This window comes from Rana temporaria, chromosome 5 (genome assembly GCF_905171775.1).
Source record: "Rana temporaria chromosome 5, aRanTem1.1, whole genome shotgun sequence".
Taxonomy (NCBI): domain Eukaryota; kingdom Metazoa; phylum Chordata; class Amphibia; order Anura; family Ranidae; genus Rana; species Rana temporaria.
Window position 1 is genome coordinate 268,852,024 of NC_053493.1, and position 22,263 is coordinate 268,874,286.

The 22,263-nt window shown below is 42.7% G+C and overlaps 1 protein-coding gene across 2 annotated transcripts in view; it reads right to left on the reverse strand.

Moving 5' to 3' along the window:
• Positions 1 to 22,263, reverse strand: part of CTDP1 (CTD phosphatase subunit 1) — a 160,159-nt gene that overhangs the window by 44,140 nt on the left and 93,756 nt on the right. The window contains exon 11 of one of the 2 annotated variants that reach the window (XM_040353848.1): positions 18,546 to 18,714. The exons of the other annotated variant lie outside the window; for it this stretch is intronic. Coding sequence (XP_040209782.1) covers positions 18,546 to 18,714 — 169 coding nt within the window. The remainder of the gene's footprint in view (positions 1 to 18,545; positions 18,715 to 22,263) is intronic. 2 annotated transcript variants of the gene reach the window in all.

Here is a 22,263-nt window from a genome sequence, read left to right on the forward strand (position 1 = left end):
TCCATAATTGGGGTATCAGTGGTGAGGCGGCAAGTGAAGAAGCTGAAAAATTTGTGGTTGAACTTGATAAAATCATTGAAAAAAGATGGCTGATGTCCAGAGCAGATATTTAATGTGGATGAAACAACTTTTTTGTAAAAAAAATCTCCGAAAGGTCCTACATACACAAAGACGACAAAACAAGGCCCGCTTTTAAAGACAGGGTCACGTTGTTGGGAGGAAATGTTGCTGGGTTCAAGTTAAAGCCTTTCCTCATCAATCCTACGTGCATTGAAGCAGGTTAGTAAGCACACAATGCCTGTCTATTGATGTGCAAACAAAGCATGGGTGGCACAAGCTTTGATGACTGGTTTCATCAATTGCTTTATACCCTTGGTCTAGCATTATTGTCTGCAAAAGGGTGTTTACTTTAAACTGATCCTCCTGCTTGATAATGCTCCAGCCCCCTCTTCCCCCCCAGCCTCTTGATGACCTACATCCAGACGTAAAGGTAGTGTAAACTGCCTAAAAACACAACTGCTATGCTACAACCCATGGAAGGGTTTAACCGGTTCCCGACCGACGCACGACGATGTGCGTCGACAGAATGGCACGGCTGCGCAAATGGGCATACAAGTACGTCCCCTTTAATATGCGAACCGTGTGGTCGGGGGCGCACTCGTGACCCTGCCGTTAGCTCCGTGACCGGATCGCCGCCGGTGTCCCGCGATCAGATCACAGAGCTGAACGGGGAGATGTCAGCGTAAACACATCTCCCCATTCTGCCTAGGTGACACTGATCGTGTTCCCTGTCATCGGGAACAATAATCAGTGACAAGTCACAGCAAGCCACGCCCTTTAACAGTTACAAGCACTCCCTAGGACACACTTAACCCCTTCAGCAACCCCTACAGGTTAATCCCTTCAAGGCCAGTGTCATTTTTACAGTAACCAGTGCATTTTTATAGCACTGATCGCTGTAAAAATTACAATGGTCCCAAAATGGCATCAAAAGTGTTGACGTGTCCGCCATAATGTCGCAGCCACTATAAAAAAAAATCACTGATCGCCGCCATTACTAGTAAAAAAAAAAAAAAATTATTAAAAAAAATGCCATAAAACTATCCCCGATTTTGTAGACGCTATAACCTTTGCACAAACCAAACGCTTATAGCGATTTTTTTTTACCGAACATAAGTAGAAGAATACATATCGGCCTAAACTATGGAAAGTACAGTACAGGATTTGTTTGTTCTGTATTAAAGCAAATTTAAACAACGTTTAGTCCTTTTTTTGCAGAATACATTACAGTACTTAAGAATGCTTAAAATATTGATTACTTGTAGCTCTTTGTTTAACCCACTTGCTTACTGGGCACATATACCCCCGCCCAGGCGAAATTTCAGCTTGCGGTACTGCGATGCTTTGACAATTGCCTGTTTTTTCCCCCACAAATAGAGCTTTATTTTGGTGGTATTTGATCACCTCTGCGGTTTTTATTTTTTGTGCTATAAACGAAAAAAAAGCGACTATTTTGAAAAAAAAAAAAAAAACGCAATAATTTTTACTTTTTGCTATAATAAAAATGCCAATTTTTTTTTTAGAAAGAAATTTTTATTTTTTTCTCAACTTAGGCCGATACATATTCTACATATTTTGGTAAAAAATCGCAATAAGCGTATAGTGACTGGTTTGCGCAAAACAAAAAATAGGGGACATAATTATGAATTTTTTTTTTTACTAGTAATGGTGGCGATCTGCTATTTTTATTGGGACTACGACCTTATGGCAGACACATCGGACACTTGACACATTTTTAGGACCATTCACATTTATACTGCGATCAGTGCTATAAATATGCACCGATTACTGTATGAATGTGACTGTCAGGGAAGGGGTTAACACTAGGGGCGAGAAAGGGGTTAAATGTGTTCCCTACTAGTGATTCTAACTGTGGGGGAAGTGGACCGACTGGGGGAGGTGACCGATCTGTGTACCTATGTACAAGGGACACAGTATCGGTCTCCTCTCCCTGACAGGACGTGGATCTCTGTGTTTACAGAGATCCACAGTCCTGCTCAGTTACTGGGCAATCGCGGGTGCCTGGCGGCCATCACGCACGCGCATTGGGTTCCCAGTAACACGGCGGGTGCGGGTCCACCCCAGTGGCTCTGCAAGACGAGGACGTCATATGACGTTCTCTCAGAACAAGAGAGTATCGTGCCGCCGTCAATTGACGGCGGCCGGTAGTAAGGAGGTTAATGAGCAATTAGATGGAACGGAACCTGGCCGTTAAGTGAGCAGAGCCTGTGTTAAACCTGTATATGGCTAAGGTGGCTATTGGAAAAGTTCAAACTTTCCTCTCCATGGTCCTGTAAGCAGGCAGCTCAGACATAGAAGCTGACCCCTGATGAAGCCTAGCCAAAGAGGGCTCCATCCTTTTAGAGAAAAATCAGATGAAGATTATGGTTATTGGGACTATCGTAATCTCTCTGAGAATCCTTATAAATTACTTAGCATGCACTTAACATGAAAAAAAAATAAAAATCTCATGTACATTTTAGAGAGTTAATCCATTGTACCCGATATGAGCTGTTCCTCTTACAGAACTTCTCTAACTACAACCTGGTAGCATGAATCTTCAATAAGTAGCTGCTTAGTGTACTCGCACACAGTACTGATGTTTCAACATCAGTATTCCTGAGTAAAATGTCAGGCTTTTGTTTTGTGCATCGATGTGTATGCACATACACAAGTAAAATAAATTCTATCCTCTTCAAATTAACATTTTATGCATGTATTTGCACGCGTATGCATGTAACATACTGACCAGCAACTCAGATTTCTGCATTATTTTTTTTTACTTATCTGTACTTCCCTGTGTACAGGCACATTGATAACAATTGGCTGCATTTAGATCAGTAGGGAAAAAAAAACACCCGTGTGCTTGGAAATATGGCAAAAAAAACAAACAAAAAAAAAACGACATGCATCCACATCATGCAAATGTTAACTAAAAGGCAGTAAATAATGAGGGCGAATAAAAAAAAAAAAAAAATCAGTACTAAAAATTGGGAAAATTACAATCCTCTAGATCTTTTGCATGTTCAAATGCAATTTTGAACAATGTTACCCATCTCAAGGGCAACAATAATTATGACTTCAAGTATATTTTTGGATTAAACAATATGAATTATTTACAATTAAATTTTGTTTTCTTAAAATCTCATGCAAAGACTCAAAACACATTGCCATTTGATTTGTGTAGCAAGACATCAATAATGTATAAGCCAAGGAGTTTGTCAACTTTTCAAGATGAATCAAAGGCTTGGGTACAATGTCATGAAAACAAACTTGCAGCCAAAAACGAAATCCGGGATCCAACAAGAAAATGTTGGTGTCAGGCAGCAGGTGCTTCCACTGACAAAAGCACAAGCTCAATTAATGTATATGCAAGCTGAAAGAGCTGGTTACTTGGTCCCTGGGATTTATCCAGCCTTAAAGTGGTTGTACAGGCAGGTGTTTGTTTTTAATTTTTTTTTTTATCTTACTGCATTCAGTAAGTTGCAAACATTTTTTTGAATTCAGCTCCCCCCTTACCCTCCTAAATACATACCTGTGCCCGATCTCATTCCAGCAATGTGAATGAGGGCCAAGGCTCTCTCTCTCCTCACTGGCTCAGATACAGCAGCAGGAGCCAATGGCAACCGCCGCCAGTAATGAGGGAGTGGGACTCGGGAGTGAACATGCACAAGTGTCTCCATAGTGGCTTTCAGAGGAGCCAGGGGCAACTGGGGGGGGATCGACAATGACCCAAGAAGGAGGATCAGGGAGCGGGCTGCTCTGTGAAATGGTTTTGCACAGGCAAGCATAACCTGCTTTTTTTAGGATTTAAAAAAACAAAACAAAAAAAAAAAACACAAGCCTTTACAGTCACTTTACATTTTTAACCACTTCAGCCCCGGACCATTTGGCTGGCCAAAGACCAGCGCACTTTTTGCGATTCGGTACTGCGTCGATTTAACCGACAATTGTGGTCGTGCGATGTGGCTCCCAAACAAAATTTACATATTTTTTTCCCCCCACAAATATAGTTCATTTGGTGGTATTTGATCACCTGTTTTAATTTTTTTGCGCTATAAACAAAAAGAGCGATATCTAACTTTTTGCTATAATAAAATATCCCCATATATAAAAAAAAAAAAATTCCCTCAGTTTAGGCCGATACGTACTCTACATATTTTTGGTAAAAAAAAAAAAAAAAAAAAAAAAATTGCAATAAGCGTTCATCGGTTTGCGCCAAAAGTTATAGTGTCTACAAAATAGGGGATAGTTTTATGGCATTTTTCAACTATTGTCGTGACTGCGACATTATGTCGGACACTTTTGGCGCCATTTTAAGACCATTCACATTTATACAGCAATCAGTGCTATACAAATGCCCAGATTACTGTGTAAAAGGGACTGGCAGCGAAGGGGTTAACCACTAGGGGGCTAGGAAGGGTTAAGTGTGTCCTAGGGAGTGATTCTAACTGTTAGGTGGTGTGGCTACGAGTGACACGTCACTGATTGCTGCTCCCGATGAGAGAGCAGACGATCAGTGACCTGTCACTAGGAAGAACGGGGAAATCCTCACTTCCTGTTCTTCTGTCTGTAACTACACACAGTAATGCAAGGCTTTCTCCCTGGTGTGGAGAAAGCCTCCTAAGGGGGGGAGGGAACGAGCAGGAGTGTCAGGACACTCTACTTTGCAGATAGAGAAAGGAGCTGTGTGTTAGTGGGCGTCCTGACCCTCCTGCTCACCCCCTCCCCCCTCAAGAGGCTTTCTCCACACCATGGAGAAAGCCTTGCATTACTGTGTGAAGTTACAGACAGAAGAACAGGAAGTGAGGATTTCTCAGAAGAAATAAGGACATTTAAAAGTAAAATCGAAGGAGGAGGCAAGTGAAGGACTGCACTAAGGTAAAAGGAAGCCATTTAGAGAATTTTTTTTTAACCTTTACAACCCCTTTAAGCTTCTTTATTTTTTACTTGCCCTGAGTGTTTTTTCTACACAGGGGTTCTATACTAGGATTGCTGTGCGTTTTAGCATTTGCAATCTGTAAGGGGATTTTTTGTGGTTTTATGATTCAGACAATGGGGAGGTCTCCATAGACATACTGTGCATATCTTACACTGGTCGGGCTGTAAGCCTTCTCATGTCCCACATGATGACATCAGGATTGTGTTTGGCTCCTTCTTTGGAGTCTTTGGGAGGATCCAGGCCATTCCATTCTCCTCCCTTTTGTTGTGTCCAGGGCAACTATAGTTGCTTTCTGGACACGCTGCCGTGCTGGTGGGACACGCTGCCGTGCTGGTGGGACACGCTGCCGTGCTGGTGGGACACGCTGCCGTGCTGGTGGGACCTTTGGTGGCGCACATGCGCGGTGTGGACTTTACGCATGGGCCCTGTGGTGGCCGGTCCCGCGATCGGCGCTCAGGGGGCCCGACTGATCACCTGTACAAGAGCCTGTCATTCCCAGCTGATAAAGATCAGGCACTAATTATGGCCCGACTAGCTGGGCTATTTTAAGCTCACTTCATTCACTGGCAGACATGGCAGGGAGGAGGTTGTGTTTAGAGGAATCTGCATGACATTTAGCTTGAGAGTAAGTACAAGAAATCAATCCCTTTGAATATATATGTTATTACTGGGTGTTGGGCATATTTTATGCTGAAAACATCCGAACTTTGGATACTTTTCTGAGTCATTGTTTTGACCTTAATACCCTTTTTGCCATCCCCCTTTTTTTCCCCTTATGCATGGGGTGGGGGGGATGGGGAGATTTTCGGATGAGAGGGGTAGAACCAGTTTAAATTATATACTGGCGGGGTGCACCCGGATTAATACTCAGGCGAGACTCTCTGCAATGCTCTTATACTTACCCCCATTAGAGCGCCTCTCCTCCTAGTGGAGGGAAGTCGGAGACGCTCAATTTATTTTTTTCTCCCATAAGCAGTGGGATCTCACAACCAAGGATTGGTGTGTGCCACAGCAGGGAGACGTAGTGAATACTCGGTGACTCGGACGGTGGATTAGATCCCGAGATAGTTTTTTTTTCCCCTTCTCCTGTCATAGGGGGTGTGTCTCTCTCTCTATAATAGGGGAGTGTGAGAATTAGACAGTACAGATGGTTTCAACATCAGTAAGAGAACCAACTATATTGTAAAAAAAACATAAAAGAAAGAGGAAAAAAATCATCAAACAATATAAAGAAAAATATCCAAAGTCAGGATGTATTCAGCATAAAATATGCCCAACACCCTGTAATAACATATATATTCAAAGGGATTGATTTCTTGTACTTACTCTCAAGCTGAATGTCATGCAGATTCCCCCAAACACAACCTCCTCCTCCCTGCCATGTCTGCCAGTGAATGAAGTGAGCTTAATATAGCCCAGCTAGTCAGGCAGGCCATAATTAGTGCCTCATCTTAATCAGCTGGGAATGACAGGCTCTTGTACAGGTGATCAGTCGGGCCCCCTGAGCGCCGATCGCGGGACCGGCCACCACTGGGCCCATGCGCAAAGGCCACACCGCGCATGTGCGCCACCAAGGTTCGGGCACGCGCGGCAAGACCGCGTGCGGGTCCCACCAGCACGGCAGCGTGTCCAGAAAGCAACTATAGTTGCCCTGGACACAACAAAAGGGAGGAGAATGGAATGTCCTGGATCCTCCCAAAGACTCCAAAGAAGGAGCCAAACAATCCTGATGTCATCATGTGGGACATGAGAAGGCTTGCAGCCAGACCAGTGTAAGATACACACAGTATGTCTATGGAGACCTCCCCATTGTCTGAATCATAAAACCACAAAAAATCCCCTTACAGATTGCAAATGCTAAAACGCACAGCAATCCTAGCATAGAACCCCTGTGTAGAAAAAACACTCAGGGCAAGTAAAAAATAAAGAAGCTTAAAGGGGTTGTAAAGGTAAAAAAAAAATTCCCTAAATAGCTTCCTTTACCTTAGTGCAGTCCTCCTTCACTTACCTCCTCCTTCGATTTTACTTTTAAATGTCCTTAGTTCTTCTGAGAAATCCTCACTTCCTGTTCTTCTGTCTGAAACTAACTTTTTTTTTTATAAATTCTTTATTTTATATACTTTTTCTTCCATTTCTCCATAGTTCAAACAAAAGAAAAACAAATAGGTACAGCATAATATGTACAAACATTCTTGTTCATATTTTTTAAATATACATTTTTCCTCTCTTAGATTACACCATGGTCTTAATTCCATGCATATTATTTAACCATACCATTATAATTACCCCATCCCCCCCAACAAGCGCAGTCCCTGGTTATCTAACAAAAAAAAAAAAAGTTTGTCTCTCCCTCTCCCCCTCTGGGATTCTGCTCTCTATAACTGATATATGGCGCCCATACCTGTCTGTATTTCTCTTCCTGCTCTCTCATTCCCATTGTCAAGTTTTGCATCTGCTGTATTTCCATTACCCTGCCCAGCCATTGTTGTCTTGTCGGCGAGCTCATGCTTTTCCACAAAATTGGAATACAGGCTTTTGCTGCCGTAAGTAAATGCCTAAGCAGTGAATTTTTGTATTTTGCCATGGAAATTGGAAAGTCATTTAGAAGACCTGCCTTCCGGTATGCGAGTACACCAATACGCATAGGTGGGTGCTACATTTGCAGTGATTCTATTTCTTATACGAGTCATTGCTTTGACCTTAATACCCTTTTTACCACCCCCTCCCCTTTTTTTCCCTTATGCAGTTACTTATACAATTTTTATGCTCCTGCCACAGGTTCTCGGTTCATTGGACCGCAGTACACAAACACACTGTGTCCTATTACAGCACACAGTTTTACCTGAGGTGTCTAGGACAGAGATCCTCCTAGTGTTATATTCTGAGGCCTTTTGTATGCCTCCTCCCCTGTCTGCTAATTACCAACATTGACACAGTGGATGGACTGATGGACTGCATGAAGGGACATGCGCTGCAGTGTTGAAACTCTCTTTTTACCTTTTGGATACTTATTTGCATTGCCAATAAGGATGTAAGTGACAAGTACTTTGATGGGCTAGATACAATATAGACTTTGTCAATAGATGTATTGTACAAATTGTCCACTGATTATCTTGCATTTCTTATAGATGTGAAATTGTTACTACCTTGATGAAGGAAGAAAAACCCTGTTTTCCGAAACGGGTTGGTTTTAAGAATCAATATCTGTATTGCAATTTTTATGTATCCACGCTTTTGTACTATTGATATATGCGTTTTCAATAAATATTTGTTTACTTCAATACTATTTTTGCAGTAGTGCCTTTAACCACTTAAGGACCCCTTCACGCAGATATACGTCAGCAGAATGGCACGGCTAGGCACAAGTAGGTTACCTTTAAGAGCCCAGCTGTGGGTCGGTCGCGCACGCCGCCGACCTGGTCCTTAGCTTCGTGACCACGCCAGCGGGACCCGATCATCGCCGGGGTCCCGCAATCGGGTAACAGAGCTGAAGAACGGGGAGAGGCAAGAGTAAACAAACCTTTCCCCGTTCTTCCTACTGTGAGTGTCACTGATGGTCTTTTCCTTGTCATAGGGAATGACTTTTTTCCTTGTCACACGCCACGCCCCCACACGGTAGTAATCACTCCCTAGGAAACACTTAACCCTTTCAGCACCCCCTACAGGTTAACCCCTTTCACTACCAGTGTAATTTTCACAGTAATCAGTGCATTTTTATAGCACTGATCGCTGAATAAATGACAATGGCCCCAAAATCGTGTCAAAAGTGTCCGCCATAATGTTGCAGTCACGATAAAAGAAAAAAAACGCTGATCGCCGACATTACTAGTAATAAATACAATTTAATAAAAATACTATAAAACGATCCCCTATTATGTAGACGCTATAACTTTTGCGCAAACCAAACGCTTATTGCGATTTGTTACTAAAAATATGAAGAATACGTATCGTCCTAAACTGAGGGAAAAAAACGTTTATATATATTTTTGGGGGATATTTATTATAGCAAAAAGAAAAAAATATTGCATTTTTTTCAAAATTGTCGATCTATTTGTTTATAGCGCAAAAAAATAAAAAAAACGCAGAGGTGATCAAATACCACCAAAATAAAGCTCTATTTATGGGGAAAAAATACGTAAATTTGGTTTGGGAGCCACATCGCATGACAGCGCAATTGTCAGTTAAAGCGACGCAGTGCCGAATTGCAAAAATGGGCCTGTAATTTAGCTACAAAATGGTCCGGAGCTTAAAGGGGTTGTAAAAAAAAAAAAAAAAAAAAAAATCCCTAAATAGCTTCCTTTACCTTAGTGCAGTCCTCCTTCACTTACCTCACCGTTCAATTTCGCTTTTAAATGTCCTTATTTCTTCTGAGAAATCCTCACTTCCTGTTCTTCTGTCTGTAACTACACACAGTAATACAAGTCTTTCTCCCTGGTGTGGAGAAAGCCTCTTGAGGGGGCGAGCAGGAGTGTCAGGGCGCCCACTAACACACAGCTCCTTTCTCTATCTGCAAAGTAGAGAGTGTCCCGACACTCCTGATCGCCCCCCTCAAGAGGCTTTCTCCACACCAGGGAGAAAGCCTCGCATTACTGTGTGTAGTTACAGACTGAAGAACAGGAAGTGAGGATTTCTCAGAAGAAATAAGGACATTTAAAACCAAAATCGAAGGATGAGGTAAGTGAAGGAGGACTTCACTAAGGTAAAGGAAGCTATTTAGGGGAAATAAAAAAAAAATGTACCTTTACAACCCCTTTAAGTGGTTAAAGTCCCACTCCAGGGGTTTTTTCTCTTTAGTTTTTTGGCATGTGGCACACCCATCTTTAGTTCCATTTATCAGATCCCCTTTTTCAGAAAAAAAGTAGTGCAGGAACTACTTTCAAGTCGGTACGACTTAAAGTCATGCCAATATGAATTGTAGTCATTCAAAATAATGGAGAATGACTTGTCGTGTGATTCTGCAGTCCAAAATTGTGGGACAAGTCGTACAAGTGTGAAAGGCGGCTAAGAGCACTAAAGGAAAGAGAATAGCACGGGTCTAATGAAAACTTCCTTAAAACTTCAGCAAAAAAGTTTTAGGTTAAAGCCCTCTCTAAGTAAAGAAAAATCATACTGTGGGATATTCAAGATAGGAATTGTGTACGGTGCAGTGGACATTACAGGTGAATGAACTTTTCATCTAAACAATTCCATGCTTTGTAGTGACTGAGTCTTCTAATTAGTCTGAGCAGTCTCACCCACTGCAGCTTCTTCAGGTCATGTTCTATTCTGGTGCTGGTAGTTAAGGGAAGATTGAGTGCAGTAGTGTGAATCAATACATGGCAGGCAGAATTACTCACACAAATTAATAAGCACGATACCAAAGTCTCATGACACACACATCAATACTTACCTTGCAGAAAAGAGAAAGAAACGCCACAAAACATCAGCCATCCTAGTTAGCATTTCACATGTAGACACGTATAGTTGTAAATCTAGAGTTAACATTTTCACTTTGAACTGTATAAGGAAAATTAAACTGATCACTTGGCAGCACTAGCTTTATTTCTATTTTATTTTTTTCCTCTCGCCAAGCACAGCTCTTCTTAATTGTATTTTACATATCCTGAATTCTATTTTTACCCAAGCTTCCTGAGGTCAGTCACCGATAGAGCAACTCTGAGATTGGGAGGAGGTGGTCAAAATTGTCCATGGCTTGTCCTCTCCTGTTCCAAGCCAACAAGATGTCTTGTTGTAAAGGCCTGGAGTGGAACTGGGCATAGGGCTGAAGGGTTAAGGCACAAAACTGAAAATGACATTCCTCTACTGAAAGTCGCAGAATCCTCTGAGGATGAAAGATATACACGTGTAAATACACATAGAATGAGGCTACAACTGAGTGGACAAACTCCATCCAAAAGGACTGGATTAGTAGATACTGGTTCAGGGATCTTAGGTCCAAAAAAATAGGGCAAGTGACCCTGTTTGGTGTTTAACCAAAAAAACAAAAAATCACTTTTTGGAAGATCCAGGGGAACCCTCAGCAACTCCAGCTTGTAACCGCAGAATATAATTGAGGTGACCCACTCGCACTGAATTATTGTTCTACAAATGTCCGAAAAGTGCAGCAGCCTTCCCTCCACCTAAGAGTGGGGGCGTCTCCTCAAAAGGAGGGCATGGTGTTGGATTTAGAAGGATCTTAGACCCAGGGTTTTTTCTGGCCCTGGCCTTGTCCCTGGTTTTAGTGTCCTGTTGGTATCAACAGCAAAACACAGCGCTCAAGGAATATCTGTCTTACTTTCAGGCAGATCATCCTCCTGGTTGGGCCTATAAGGCCATCTGACCTGATCCTTTACGGACTGGCAGATACCAATTGCTGCAACAGCTGGCTGAATAGCTGAACTGCCCAAAGAAAAGGAAGTTTTTAATAAGGACTCCAATTTCTTATCAACAGGGTCCTTCAAGCCCTGTGCATTATCCACCGGATAAGACAAGTTCTTGTTTAAGGACGAAACAGCTGCATCTACGGCTGGCATTCTCCATTTCTTAACAAACCCTTGATCCATTGATATAAAAAAGGAAAACCTCTTAAGAGGAACGAAATCCTGTTAGGAGATTCCCAATCAGCATACACCACCTATTCCAGCAGGGAGTGTAGGGGGAAGCATGTGTGGCCTGAAGAGGCCTCAGGGATCCCAAGAGGACTAGGGGGCTTATTCGCCTTTGCTTTTTTAATAGGCAACTTAAAGGCAGAACGAACCATTTCGGTCAGAGTTCGGATGAAAGCTTCTGTGACAGACAGACATCAACTGGATCTCCCTTTGTCCAGATTGCTCAAAAGCAGACTCATCTTCTGAGCACTCCACTGAATCCTGAGCTTTTTAGCTCTTCCCCATTCTCAACCAATTTCTGCTCCAAAACTAGGAGACTCCAGGGAGGGGGATCTGTCACAAAGCTTCTTGCCACCCTGCGGGATGGAGGCAATCATGACAGTATTCCTTTGCTCTAACCTGGCTAGGGCTTAGGAAAGTTCATCCTCATTAATAAAGTGTGAAGCAGCAGCGTTGACTGTGGGCACAATACCAGATAGGTGCAACGGCTCAAATTTTGCACGGAAGCCTCTGGTCTTTCAGGGGATACAACACCAGGGATACAACTAGGTTTAACAGAACTACTGATGACATAGATGTGCCCTTCCCTGTAGTGTTAGTCCTGCTCCTCTTTTTGGAAGACATTTAATAGCCACAAAGAGTAGTTGGGTGTAGATTAAACACCTCAGAAGGGAGACCCTTCGGCAGGGTTGTCCCTTGTCACCTTTGCGGTTTGCTTTGGTCATGGAAGCCTTCTTGCGTCAGATCAGATTGAACCCTGATTGAACCCCCGGGGTGAGGGTGGGCTCTATGGCACACAAACTGTCCACTTTTGCAGATATACTTTTCTTCCTGAGCAACCCTTCATTGACATCCCCCAAGCTTCTAAACAAAATCAAACGCTTTCATGACCTCTTAAACTTCAAGGTTAACCTTGGGAAATCTGTCATTATGCCTCCAAGTATCCCTGCATCAGAGAGACAAATGTAAAATAATTTGTTCCCCTTTAAATGGCAGAACTCCCCTCTTGCCTACTTTGGTATTAAGTTACCTTCAGATCCGAAAGATCTCTCCAAGACTAATTTTGTCCCCTTGTTACACTCAGTCCAGTCTAAGTTAAGACACGTGAGAGAAAAGTAAAAAGCACTTGGCGGGACAGGATAAACATTCTTAAGATGATCCTCCCTAAATTTTGATATCTTTTTCATATGGTCCTTATACAACTCCCCAAGGCCCCTTTCCCTAAGGCATGCCAAGAATTTACTAGATTTGTTTGGCATGGGAAGCCTCAGTGTCTATCTTATGCATCATTTAAAGCCAAGTGGAGGTCTGGGCCTACCAGACCTCCTATTGTATTACCAGGCCACGTTTTTACTGCATATAGTGGATTGAAACTTGCACTCATGAGAAGCCTTTAGAAAAAATTGCAGGCTGTGTCTTGGCCCATGCCCCCTGGCTTCTCCGTGCCTCCAGGGGACTATCCCACCTTGGTCTCTCCCCTCTCTATTGCGACCCTATCTGGGATGGACTTAATACAAAATGTTCCTGTGCTCAATTTCCCTCACTTCTGTCCATTAGGAGGCTAACCTTGGTTTAGCCCTGGGGAAGATTTGGCCTTTAATTCCTGGGGGAGCGCAGGAAATTTGCTGCTTTCGGTTTATGACCAGTTCCAACCAAAAACTCCTAGCAGAACTCTGCAGAGAATGGGGTATGTTATCCTGGGTCAACTGGAAACATTTCCAGCTACTTTTTTTTTTTTTTGAAAACAGTATGGGAGGTCATGAGATCTAGATTTCAAAGCCATGTGCCAAGATAGAGAGGATGCAACAAATTTACTCTCCAAGCTATACAAGCTTCTAGTAGAGAAACATAGTACCACAACTCCCTAATTACATCAGGCAATCGGAGAAAAAAAATTAGGCAAAGAGCTACCTGAGGGTAGCATTGAGAAGATCACTATGCTAGCTCACACTTCTTCAGTCAATTCTAAAACCCAAGAAGGTGATATAAAGCACCTGACAAACTGTCTCGTATATTTCCGTCGGTACCCGATCTTTGCTGGAGAGGGCGCGGACAGAAAGGTACCTTCTTACACTTGCTGTGGGATTGCCTTTCTGGACTGAAGTCCAACATTATTGTCAAGGTGACAAATGACCAGATTGCTGATGATCCTTTAACCTAGGTTATTCCATGACACCGAGGTCGGTAGGGTTTTATAAACTCTGACGTCTCAGCTGCCAGTCCATTAAAAATCCCAATTGGCCCCTACCATTAACCACAAGAGGGCCACGCTATAGACAAAAGACGTCCACAGCGCGGCTCTCAAGTGCCGAGTGGACGTCTTTAGACGTCCTGTTGCTGTGATTCCCCGTGCGCGCCGCGGGGAAACAACGTGCCCGGCGCATCGCTCCGGAGCCGATGCAAGTGCCTGGTGGCCGTGATGTCCGCCAGACCCCCGCGATAGTCGGTGACACAGCAGGACGTGGAGCTCTGTGTGTAAACACAGAGCTCCACGTGCTGTCAGGGAGAGAGGAGACCGATCTGTGTCCCTTTACATAGGGACACAGCATCGGTCACCTCCCCCAGTCAGTCCCATCCCCCCACACAGTAAGAACACAATGAGGGAATACATTTAACCCCTTCCTCACCCCCTAGTGTTAACCCCTTCACTGCCAGTCACATTCATACAGTAATTAGTGCATTTTTATAGCACTGATTGCTGTATAAATGTGAATGGTCCCAAAATTGTGTCAAAAGTGTCCGATACGTCCGCCGCAATATCGCAGGCCTGACAAAAAAAAAAAAAAAAAAAAAATCGCAGCCATTACTAGTAAAAAAATAAATAAATAAATAAAAAAAAAAAAAAAAAAAAAAATATTAAACCTATCCCCTATTTTGTAGGTGCTATAACTTTTGCGCAAACCAACCGATAAACGCTTATTGCGATTTTTTTTAACAAAAATATGTAGAAGAATACGTATCGGCCTAAACTGAGGGAAATTTTTATTTTTTTTAAAAAAAATTGGGATATTATAAACACAAAGTAAAAAAGTGTTTTTTTTTCAAAATGTTCTGTTTTTATTTATGTTTATAGCGCAAAAAAGAAAAAAAATCGCAGAGGTGATCAAATACCACCAAAAGAAAGCTCTATTTGTGGGAAAAAAATGATAAAAATATAATTTGGGTACAGTGTTGTATGACCGCGCAATTGTCATTCAAAATGCGTCAACGCTGAAAGCTGAAAATTGGTCTGGGCATGAAGGGGGTTTAAGTGCCCAGTAATGAAGTGGTTAAAGAATGGCTATTAAGGGTGCAAGACATTATGGAGGTGGAAAAGTGGAGACATCGTGGTGTGCCAACACTTACCCGAAATTCTATAAATGCTGGGCCCCCTGCCTTCGTTGTTTATGTAGATTAACTACGAGTCCTCACTTTTAGCCTGAGTAGATCGCTCACTTGTGCTCTTTGTACTTTTTTTTTCTTTTTTTATTATGTTCTGTATGGAACCCCTTAGGCCTTGTACACACGGTGGGACCAAACCGATGAGAATGAACCGAAGCTCAGTTTCATCGGACCAAACCGACCGTGTGTATAGGCCATCGGTCTGTTTTCCTTCGGTCCAAAATTTTAAAACATGCTTCAAAACCGAACCGATGGACCGCTGCCCCATCGGACCAAACCGATGGTTAGTACAGAAAAGCATCGGTTCAAAACCCGCGCATGCTCAGAATCAAGTCGACGCATGCTTGGAAGCATTGAACTTTGTTTTATTCAGCACGTCGTGTGTTTGACGTCACCGCGTTCTAACCCGATCAGATTTTGGACTGACGGTGTGTACAGAGGTGAACCGATCAAAACGGTCAGACGGACCAGTCACATCGGTTTGGTCCGACCGTGTGTACAAGGCCTTAGAGGTTTAATTTTAGTTTTTTTTTCTCAATACATGTACTTACAATATTTTCTTACATAAAACAAAACATGATATTCAAGCGCACTCCCTGTAGATGTCTAAGGTTCACAACAGGCTAGTTTAAATTGGATTAAAAATAGGGGCTAAGGATAATGAAGATAAAAAATAAAAAATAAAAATAAAAGTAATAATAAAAATGAGGATGGGAATAAAAATAAAAATAAAAATGGATATAAATATGAGTATTGTCCAAAAAAGACAGTGCTATAAAGTGGATGTCATAGTCCATCAAGTGTCCATGGCACTGTATAACTATATCGCTATAGCCTTGCTTTAGATGGCTGCCAGCTGACAGATGAAGTGATCTGTGTGAAAGCAAAAGAAGACAAAGTGCAGCGCCTTCTAAGCGTAGCAAGCTCGTTTAATAAAAATGGAATTTTTCAAAAGCTATAAAAAGCCTACTTACAAACATAAATGAATACAGGCGAAAAGGTGTAGAGATCATCCGCATTTTTATCCGCATTTTTTGAGCCCAGCCTGAGGAAGAGACTCGAAAGTCTTGAACGTGTGCACCTCCCGCATCCGGAAGTGACGTCATTTGCAGTCCGCAGTGGATACCTGACTCCAGCCTGTAGGTTCCGAGAGCGTCTCGGTTCCTGCCGCCGCTGCTATACAGAGAACGACATCTCCACGCTGCCTGCACCAGGACATCGTACGGACCCCGGGATAAAAATGCGGATGATCTCTACACCTTTTCGCCTGTATTCATTTATGTTTGTAAGTAGGCTTTTTATAGCTTTTGAAAAATTCCATTTTTATTAAACGAGCTTGCTACGCTTAGAAGGCGCTGCACTTTGTCTTCAATATTTTCTTACTGCTCTTTAAAATATAAAAAAAAATATTGTTTATGTTTGAAACCTGGAAGTGACGTCAGATGTCGTTCAGGTCCTCCAAGGGCATAGAGCCTAGTGGGGGGGCCATCTCGCCCTCACTCAACTTCCTGCCCAGCAAATAGCCGCATCAGATCGCTTCCAGGCTTTACAGATGGCTTTGGTAAGTCCGTGGCGAATCCGACGCAGAATTGCCCATAGTGAAAATGTATGAGAGCTAGCTACTTCCATAACACAGTTCATGCAAAAGGGGTATTTCACCATGTCAGAGCATTGTGTTGTCGCCACATTGTATAAAGAAAAAAAAAAAAAAAAAAGAAGAAAACCCCCCTTCGTTTGGACTTTTTTAGGCAACAACCACACATGAATAGATTAACAAATATATTTATTAGTGCATAATAATGATCGTTCGATCATTCAAGCATGAAATGATCATTAAAAAGACATAAAACACGTATATATAAAAAAAAAAAAGACAAAACATGACAGATTACATAGCTAGCATGACGTATTATAAAAATACTTTACGGTATTAAACGTAATCTCTCCGGTACCCTAGAGTACCAGAGAGATTACTTTAATACCAGAGTATTTTTATAATACGTCATGCTAATAACTATGTAATCTGTCATGACTCACGTTCTTTGTCTTTTTTCTTTGATTTTCTTTTTTGGATTACCTTTACATACACTATCCCCCCTTCAGTCCATAGTGAATGCTGCTGCAAGACTGATCCACCATACCAACTGTTCAGTGTCCTCCACCCCTCTCTGCCAATCCCTGGCACTGGCTTTCTTTTACTCAAATAAAATTCGCTCACTCAACAAATAAAATTCAAATTACTAACAATTTACAAAGCCGTCCACAACTCTGCCCCCAGCCACATCACTAACCTACTCTCAAAATACCAACCAAGCCACTCTCTTCGGTCCTCCCAAGACCTCCTGCTCTCTAGCTCCCTCGTCACCGCCGCCCATGCTCACCTACAATATTTCTACCCCAATCTGTCAAACTGTCCCCTAATCTATCGATATTTAGACGATCCCTGAAAACCCTTCTCTTTAAAGAAGCTTATGCAGCTTCTAATACACCGTTTTACTTTCTCCATCAGCTCATCCCTGTTTGTATCAATTGACCCTTCCTCCTAGATTGTAAGCTCTAGCGAGCAGGGCCCTCCAATTCCTCTTGTACCAAATTGTAATGCAACTGTAATGTGTGTGTTTATTTTGTTAAAGGGGTTGTAAAGGTACATGTTTTTTCACCTTAATGCATTCTATGCATTAAGGTGAAAAAACATCTGAGGATTAGCGGCCTTCCCGAGCCCCCATTTACTTACCTGACCCTTTGAAAGTCCCGCACCGTGAACGTGCTGGCTTCTCGGCTCATTCATTGGTTGATTGAAAGCAGCGCAGCCATTTGCACGTGCTGTCGTCAATCACATTCAATGACACGGCGTGTCAAGGGGGGCGTCGGGGGAGTGATACAGTGAGCGGCTATAGCTGCCGGCTGTATCACGGGAGCGCGCCCGCAAGAACCACTATGAGAGAGCTCGCATAAGGGTGGATAGTTCTTGCAGGGAGGAGCCGAGGCAGTTGCCGAGGGACCCCAGAATACCAAGTTCGGGGCCTCTCTGTGCAAAACGAGCTGCACAGTGGAGGCAAGTATAACATGTTTGTTATTTAAAAAAAAAAAAAAATGGTGTTCCTTTAAGTGCTGCACAAGCTGTTAACGGTATATAAATCCTGTATAATAATAATAATAAAATATATGTTTTTTTTTGTCTTAATGATAATTTCATGCTTGAATGATCAAACGATTTTATGTACTAATATTTGTTAGTGTGGTTGTTAAAGTCCCAACAAAGGGGAGTCCTCTTTTTTTCATAACACCGTTACTAAACATTCAAGTAATGACATATTTTTACTATGGGCCGGTTGGCAAGTGGTTAATAGTGGAGATGATAATGATTAAGTTCCGAGGGGTGGAGTGAAACACATTCGGGGTGTGGCCAGACTGCAGCCCAGGCTGGGACTGCCATTCATTCAAATACCAGTGGGTCTGCATTGATGTGCATATTCATGGGATCCATCCTTTGCTCGACAAAACAAACAGAGAAGCATATTACAGCATTTAGCATTTTATTTTTAAACAACATAATTTTGTATGATTGAGCTTACTTCCTTGTCCATGCTCTCTAAGTCTTCCTTGCAAAGTGTATACAAAGGCATACTTTCAGACATGCTAGGCTGACGCTTTCTTCGAGCTGGACCAGACTGTTCCTCCTCTGCACTTGCTGTAGGCAGCTCTTCATCATCAAACAGTTGTTCTTGACTGGGCTGAACAACTCTGTCAAATAAAATGGGTTTCCTTAGTCAATTAACATGCTGTGTCTTTCAGTACATGAACAAGCTTCTTGCTACTGTCAAATGGAAGTGCTTTTATACCTTTCGACCATAGTCTCATTTTCAAGTTTCTAAATAGTTTTGCTTTGTTTTCTTGATATTATCTTTGCTTAGGCATATGTTAATTATAAACAAGCTATGTATATTTAAAAAGAAAACTCCATCATGTGATGTTGCAAAGAGTAACTGAACTCTGGCAGCTGCACCCATACAAAATGGCAGGCAAAGAACAAACAGCTAGTCACCAGTATTGTCTGTGGTCTCCCTGCAGCTAAACTTTTCCCTATTACTAACATACCATGCCTTGGTCAGATTGGGAGTGAATAGGAGTGTCCAAACCTCTCCCAAATAAAGTCTGCAGCATCAGCGAGTTCCGACGACCACCCATAGTAAGAGCCACTTTAGCAGTGTGTCATTGCACTGCAGATTTAAATCTATAAGGCTACAGAAGAGGTGTACCTAGGCACGTTCACATATCAGAAAGTGTACCACTATTTTTCAGGGAAGAATTCCAGACAAAAAGGGGGAATCTTTCGGGGTACACTTATGCAACCGGCATGCAGGGTTGAATGCAAGCCATTTTCCCAGTGATCACGGAGGGGAAGAGAGCGGAGAGCAGGTAGCCGGATTATCAGAGAACGGCGACATCGCTGTAACGGCTTACATTTCAATTGCTGCGTGTTCCTCGCACTCCCTGCCTCCTGGCCCCGGTACTTTGATAGACAGATCACCCGTCCAATCCCAGGGAAGCCGCGCTTTATGCGACGGCGAGAACACACTGCAATTAAAATGTAAGCTGTTACAGCGATGTCCCTGCTCGCTGATAATCCAACCGCCTGCTGTCCTCCCTCTTCCCCTGCACTGGTAGGCTGCATTGATAAGCACATGCGAGGCGGCATTGATGGATACAGATAGGTGGCATTGATGGGCACAAGTGGGGCTGCACTGATAAAGTTGTTTTTAATATTTTTATAACTTAATTCTGCATAAAACATTTAAGTGTAATTTCATGAGATAATTTATGAGGATGTGTTTAGGGCCGGAATTAAGGGCGGGCAGGACAGGGGTTGGGTGGGGCAACTGGTGTCAAGTAACCCTTGAGGCATGGCTAGTAGGTCAGGACTTGAAATTTTGAGCCCTCTCCTATAATACATCTTCACTTTGACTTCAGATCCACTTTAATAGGCAGCTTTAAGTCTTACTTTTGCCATACACAAAGTGTACAACAAAGCCAAACTTTGATTTCAATCCTCACTACCTATCAGTTTTGAAGGCCATAAAATGCCAAGATGGCACACAACCCCCCAAATGACCCCATTTTGGAAAGAAGACACCCCAAGCAATTTGCTGAGAGGCATGTTGAGTCCATGGAATATTTAATTTTTTTGCCCCAAGTGATTGAATATTGACCAAAAAATAAAATAAAAAATAAATTACAAAGCGTTGTCACTAAATGATATATTTCTCACACATGCCATAGGCATATGTGGAATTGCACCCCAAAATACATTCTGCTGCTTCTCCTGAGTACGGGGATACCACATGTGTGAGACTTTTTGGGAGCCTAGCCGCGTACGGGACCCCGAAAACCAATCACCACCTTCAAGATTTCTAAGGACATAAATTTTTGATTTCACTCACACAAATCTTGAAGGCGGTGATTGGTTTTTGGGGTCCCGTACGCGGCTAGGCTCCCAAAAAGTCCCACACATGTGGTATCTCCGTACTCAGGAGAAGCAGCAGAATGTATTTTGGGGTGCAATTCCACATATAACCATGGCATGTGTGAGAAATATATCATTTAGTGACAACGTTTTGTAATTTTTTTTTTTGGTCAATATTCAATCACTTGGGGCAAAAAAATTAAATATTCCATAGACTCAACATGCCTCTCAGCAAATAGCTTGGGATGTCTTCTTTCCAAAATGGGGTCATTTGGGGGGGTTGTGTGCCATCTTGGCATTTTATGGCCTTCAAAACTATGATAGGACACTAAATGCAGTGATCAGTAAATGATCACTGCTATTTAGTGACAGTGTGACTGACAGGGAGGGGCTGATCGGGGGGTAACCGGGGGGGGGGGGGGTTTGTGTGCCTATTTGTACTGGTGTCAGTGTAGTGCTTGTGTACTCACTGTTGTGATGTGTCCGCGGGATGTACCGGCGGGAGGAGCGGTGACATCACTTCCTCCTCTGCCTGTGTTTACAGTGCAGGCAGAGAACGAAGCGCATTGGCTGAGAGCGATCCGGAGGGGGCGGACAAAAACGAACCGCCGCCCCCTCATCCCGGATCGCTCCTGAAGCCACGGGGACCGCCGCAAGTACCGGGGGGGGGTCCCGATCGGACCCCTGACCCACGTCTAGGCAGGCACGTACAGGTACGTTGATGTGCCTGTCCGTGCTATTCTGCCGACGTAAATGTACATGCGGCGGTCCGGAAGTGGTTAATGACCAAAGAGTGAGGATACTGGATCCAGAAGAATTGGAAAAGTTGACAGATGGACTGGTAACAGCGGATCTGTCAGTACTGAAGCAGAGCAGCATGGAAGTCTGCAATAATATTGTGGCGAGTGTGGAAACCTAGAAACTAAAGTAGTATCTCACGAATGAATCCTCATGAGACAATAAAGACAATTAAACTCTCCAGGACCTACAAAACACTCCAAACAATTATATTTTTGTTCTTAATGTAAAAAAAAAACTTTCTTGAAGTCCATGGAGGGATGAAGTTATAGACATATGTGTTATGACGCTGCCTTCAGAAGGTTGACAGTGGCAAACAAAAATGTTTAAGGCCTGTCCACCATAACCCTCATGCCTCAAGTTTTGTAAGCAAGCAGTCCATAGGGTTAAGACACTGACCTATGTCCCTCAATGGACTTCAAAAGACAAATATTTTACAGTCAGAACAAACATCTTTTCTTTTTTGTCCATTGAAGGACACAGGGATTAAAGTACTTCACAGACCTATGTTATGTCCAAATGAATCCAGCCGAGGAGTGGGCAAGTCAATGAAAGATCCAACAGACATGGCATTAACCAAAGGAAAGGAAGTTGCAATAGAGAATTGATTCTATAAGAAAAAGGAAGCCCAAGGGGAGTCTGGTGTATTCAAGGATAAGGGGCACAAGGGACGGACGACTAAAAATCCTACAAGAGGAAACCGCTGAGAAAAACTAAAAGAGCAACTTGGTCAATGTAAAAAGGTTAAGTTAAGGGTGAAGCCTAGGAAAGACGCTCCTGAAATTTTAGGAAAAGGGAAGCCCAATAAACATAGTTTCAGAAGAGACAAGATCTTCCAGCGTATAACAAAAGCTGATAGAAATGAGTGACAGTCTGAAGTTTAGACAGAAGGAGCAATCTTCATCTAGTAACCAGGTCCCAAGTAGACCTCTAAGCAAACTAGATACCAACAAGGGAAACCCTGTGCAGGTAACAAAAGTGTAAATCCCTTTTAGACGATAGATCTACATTGGGGGACATTGTTTTTTAAT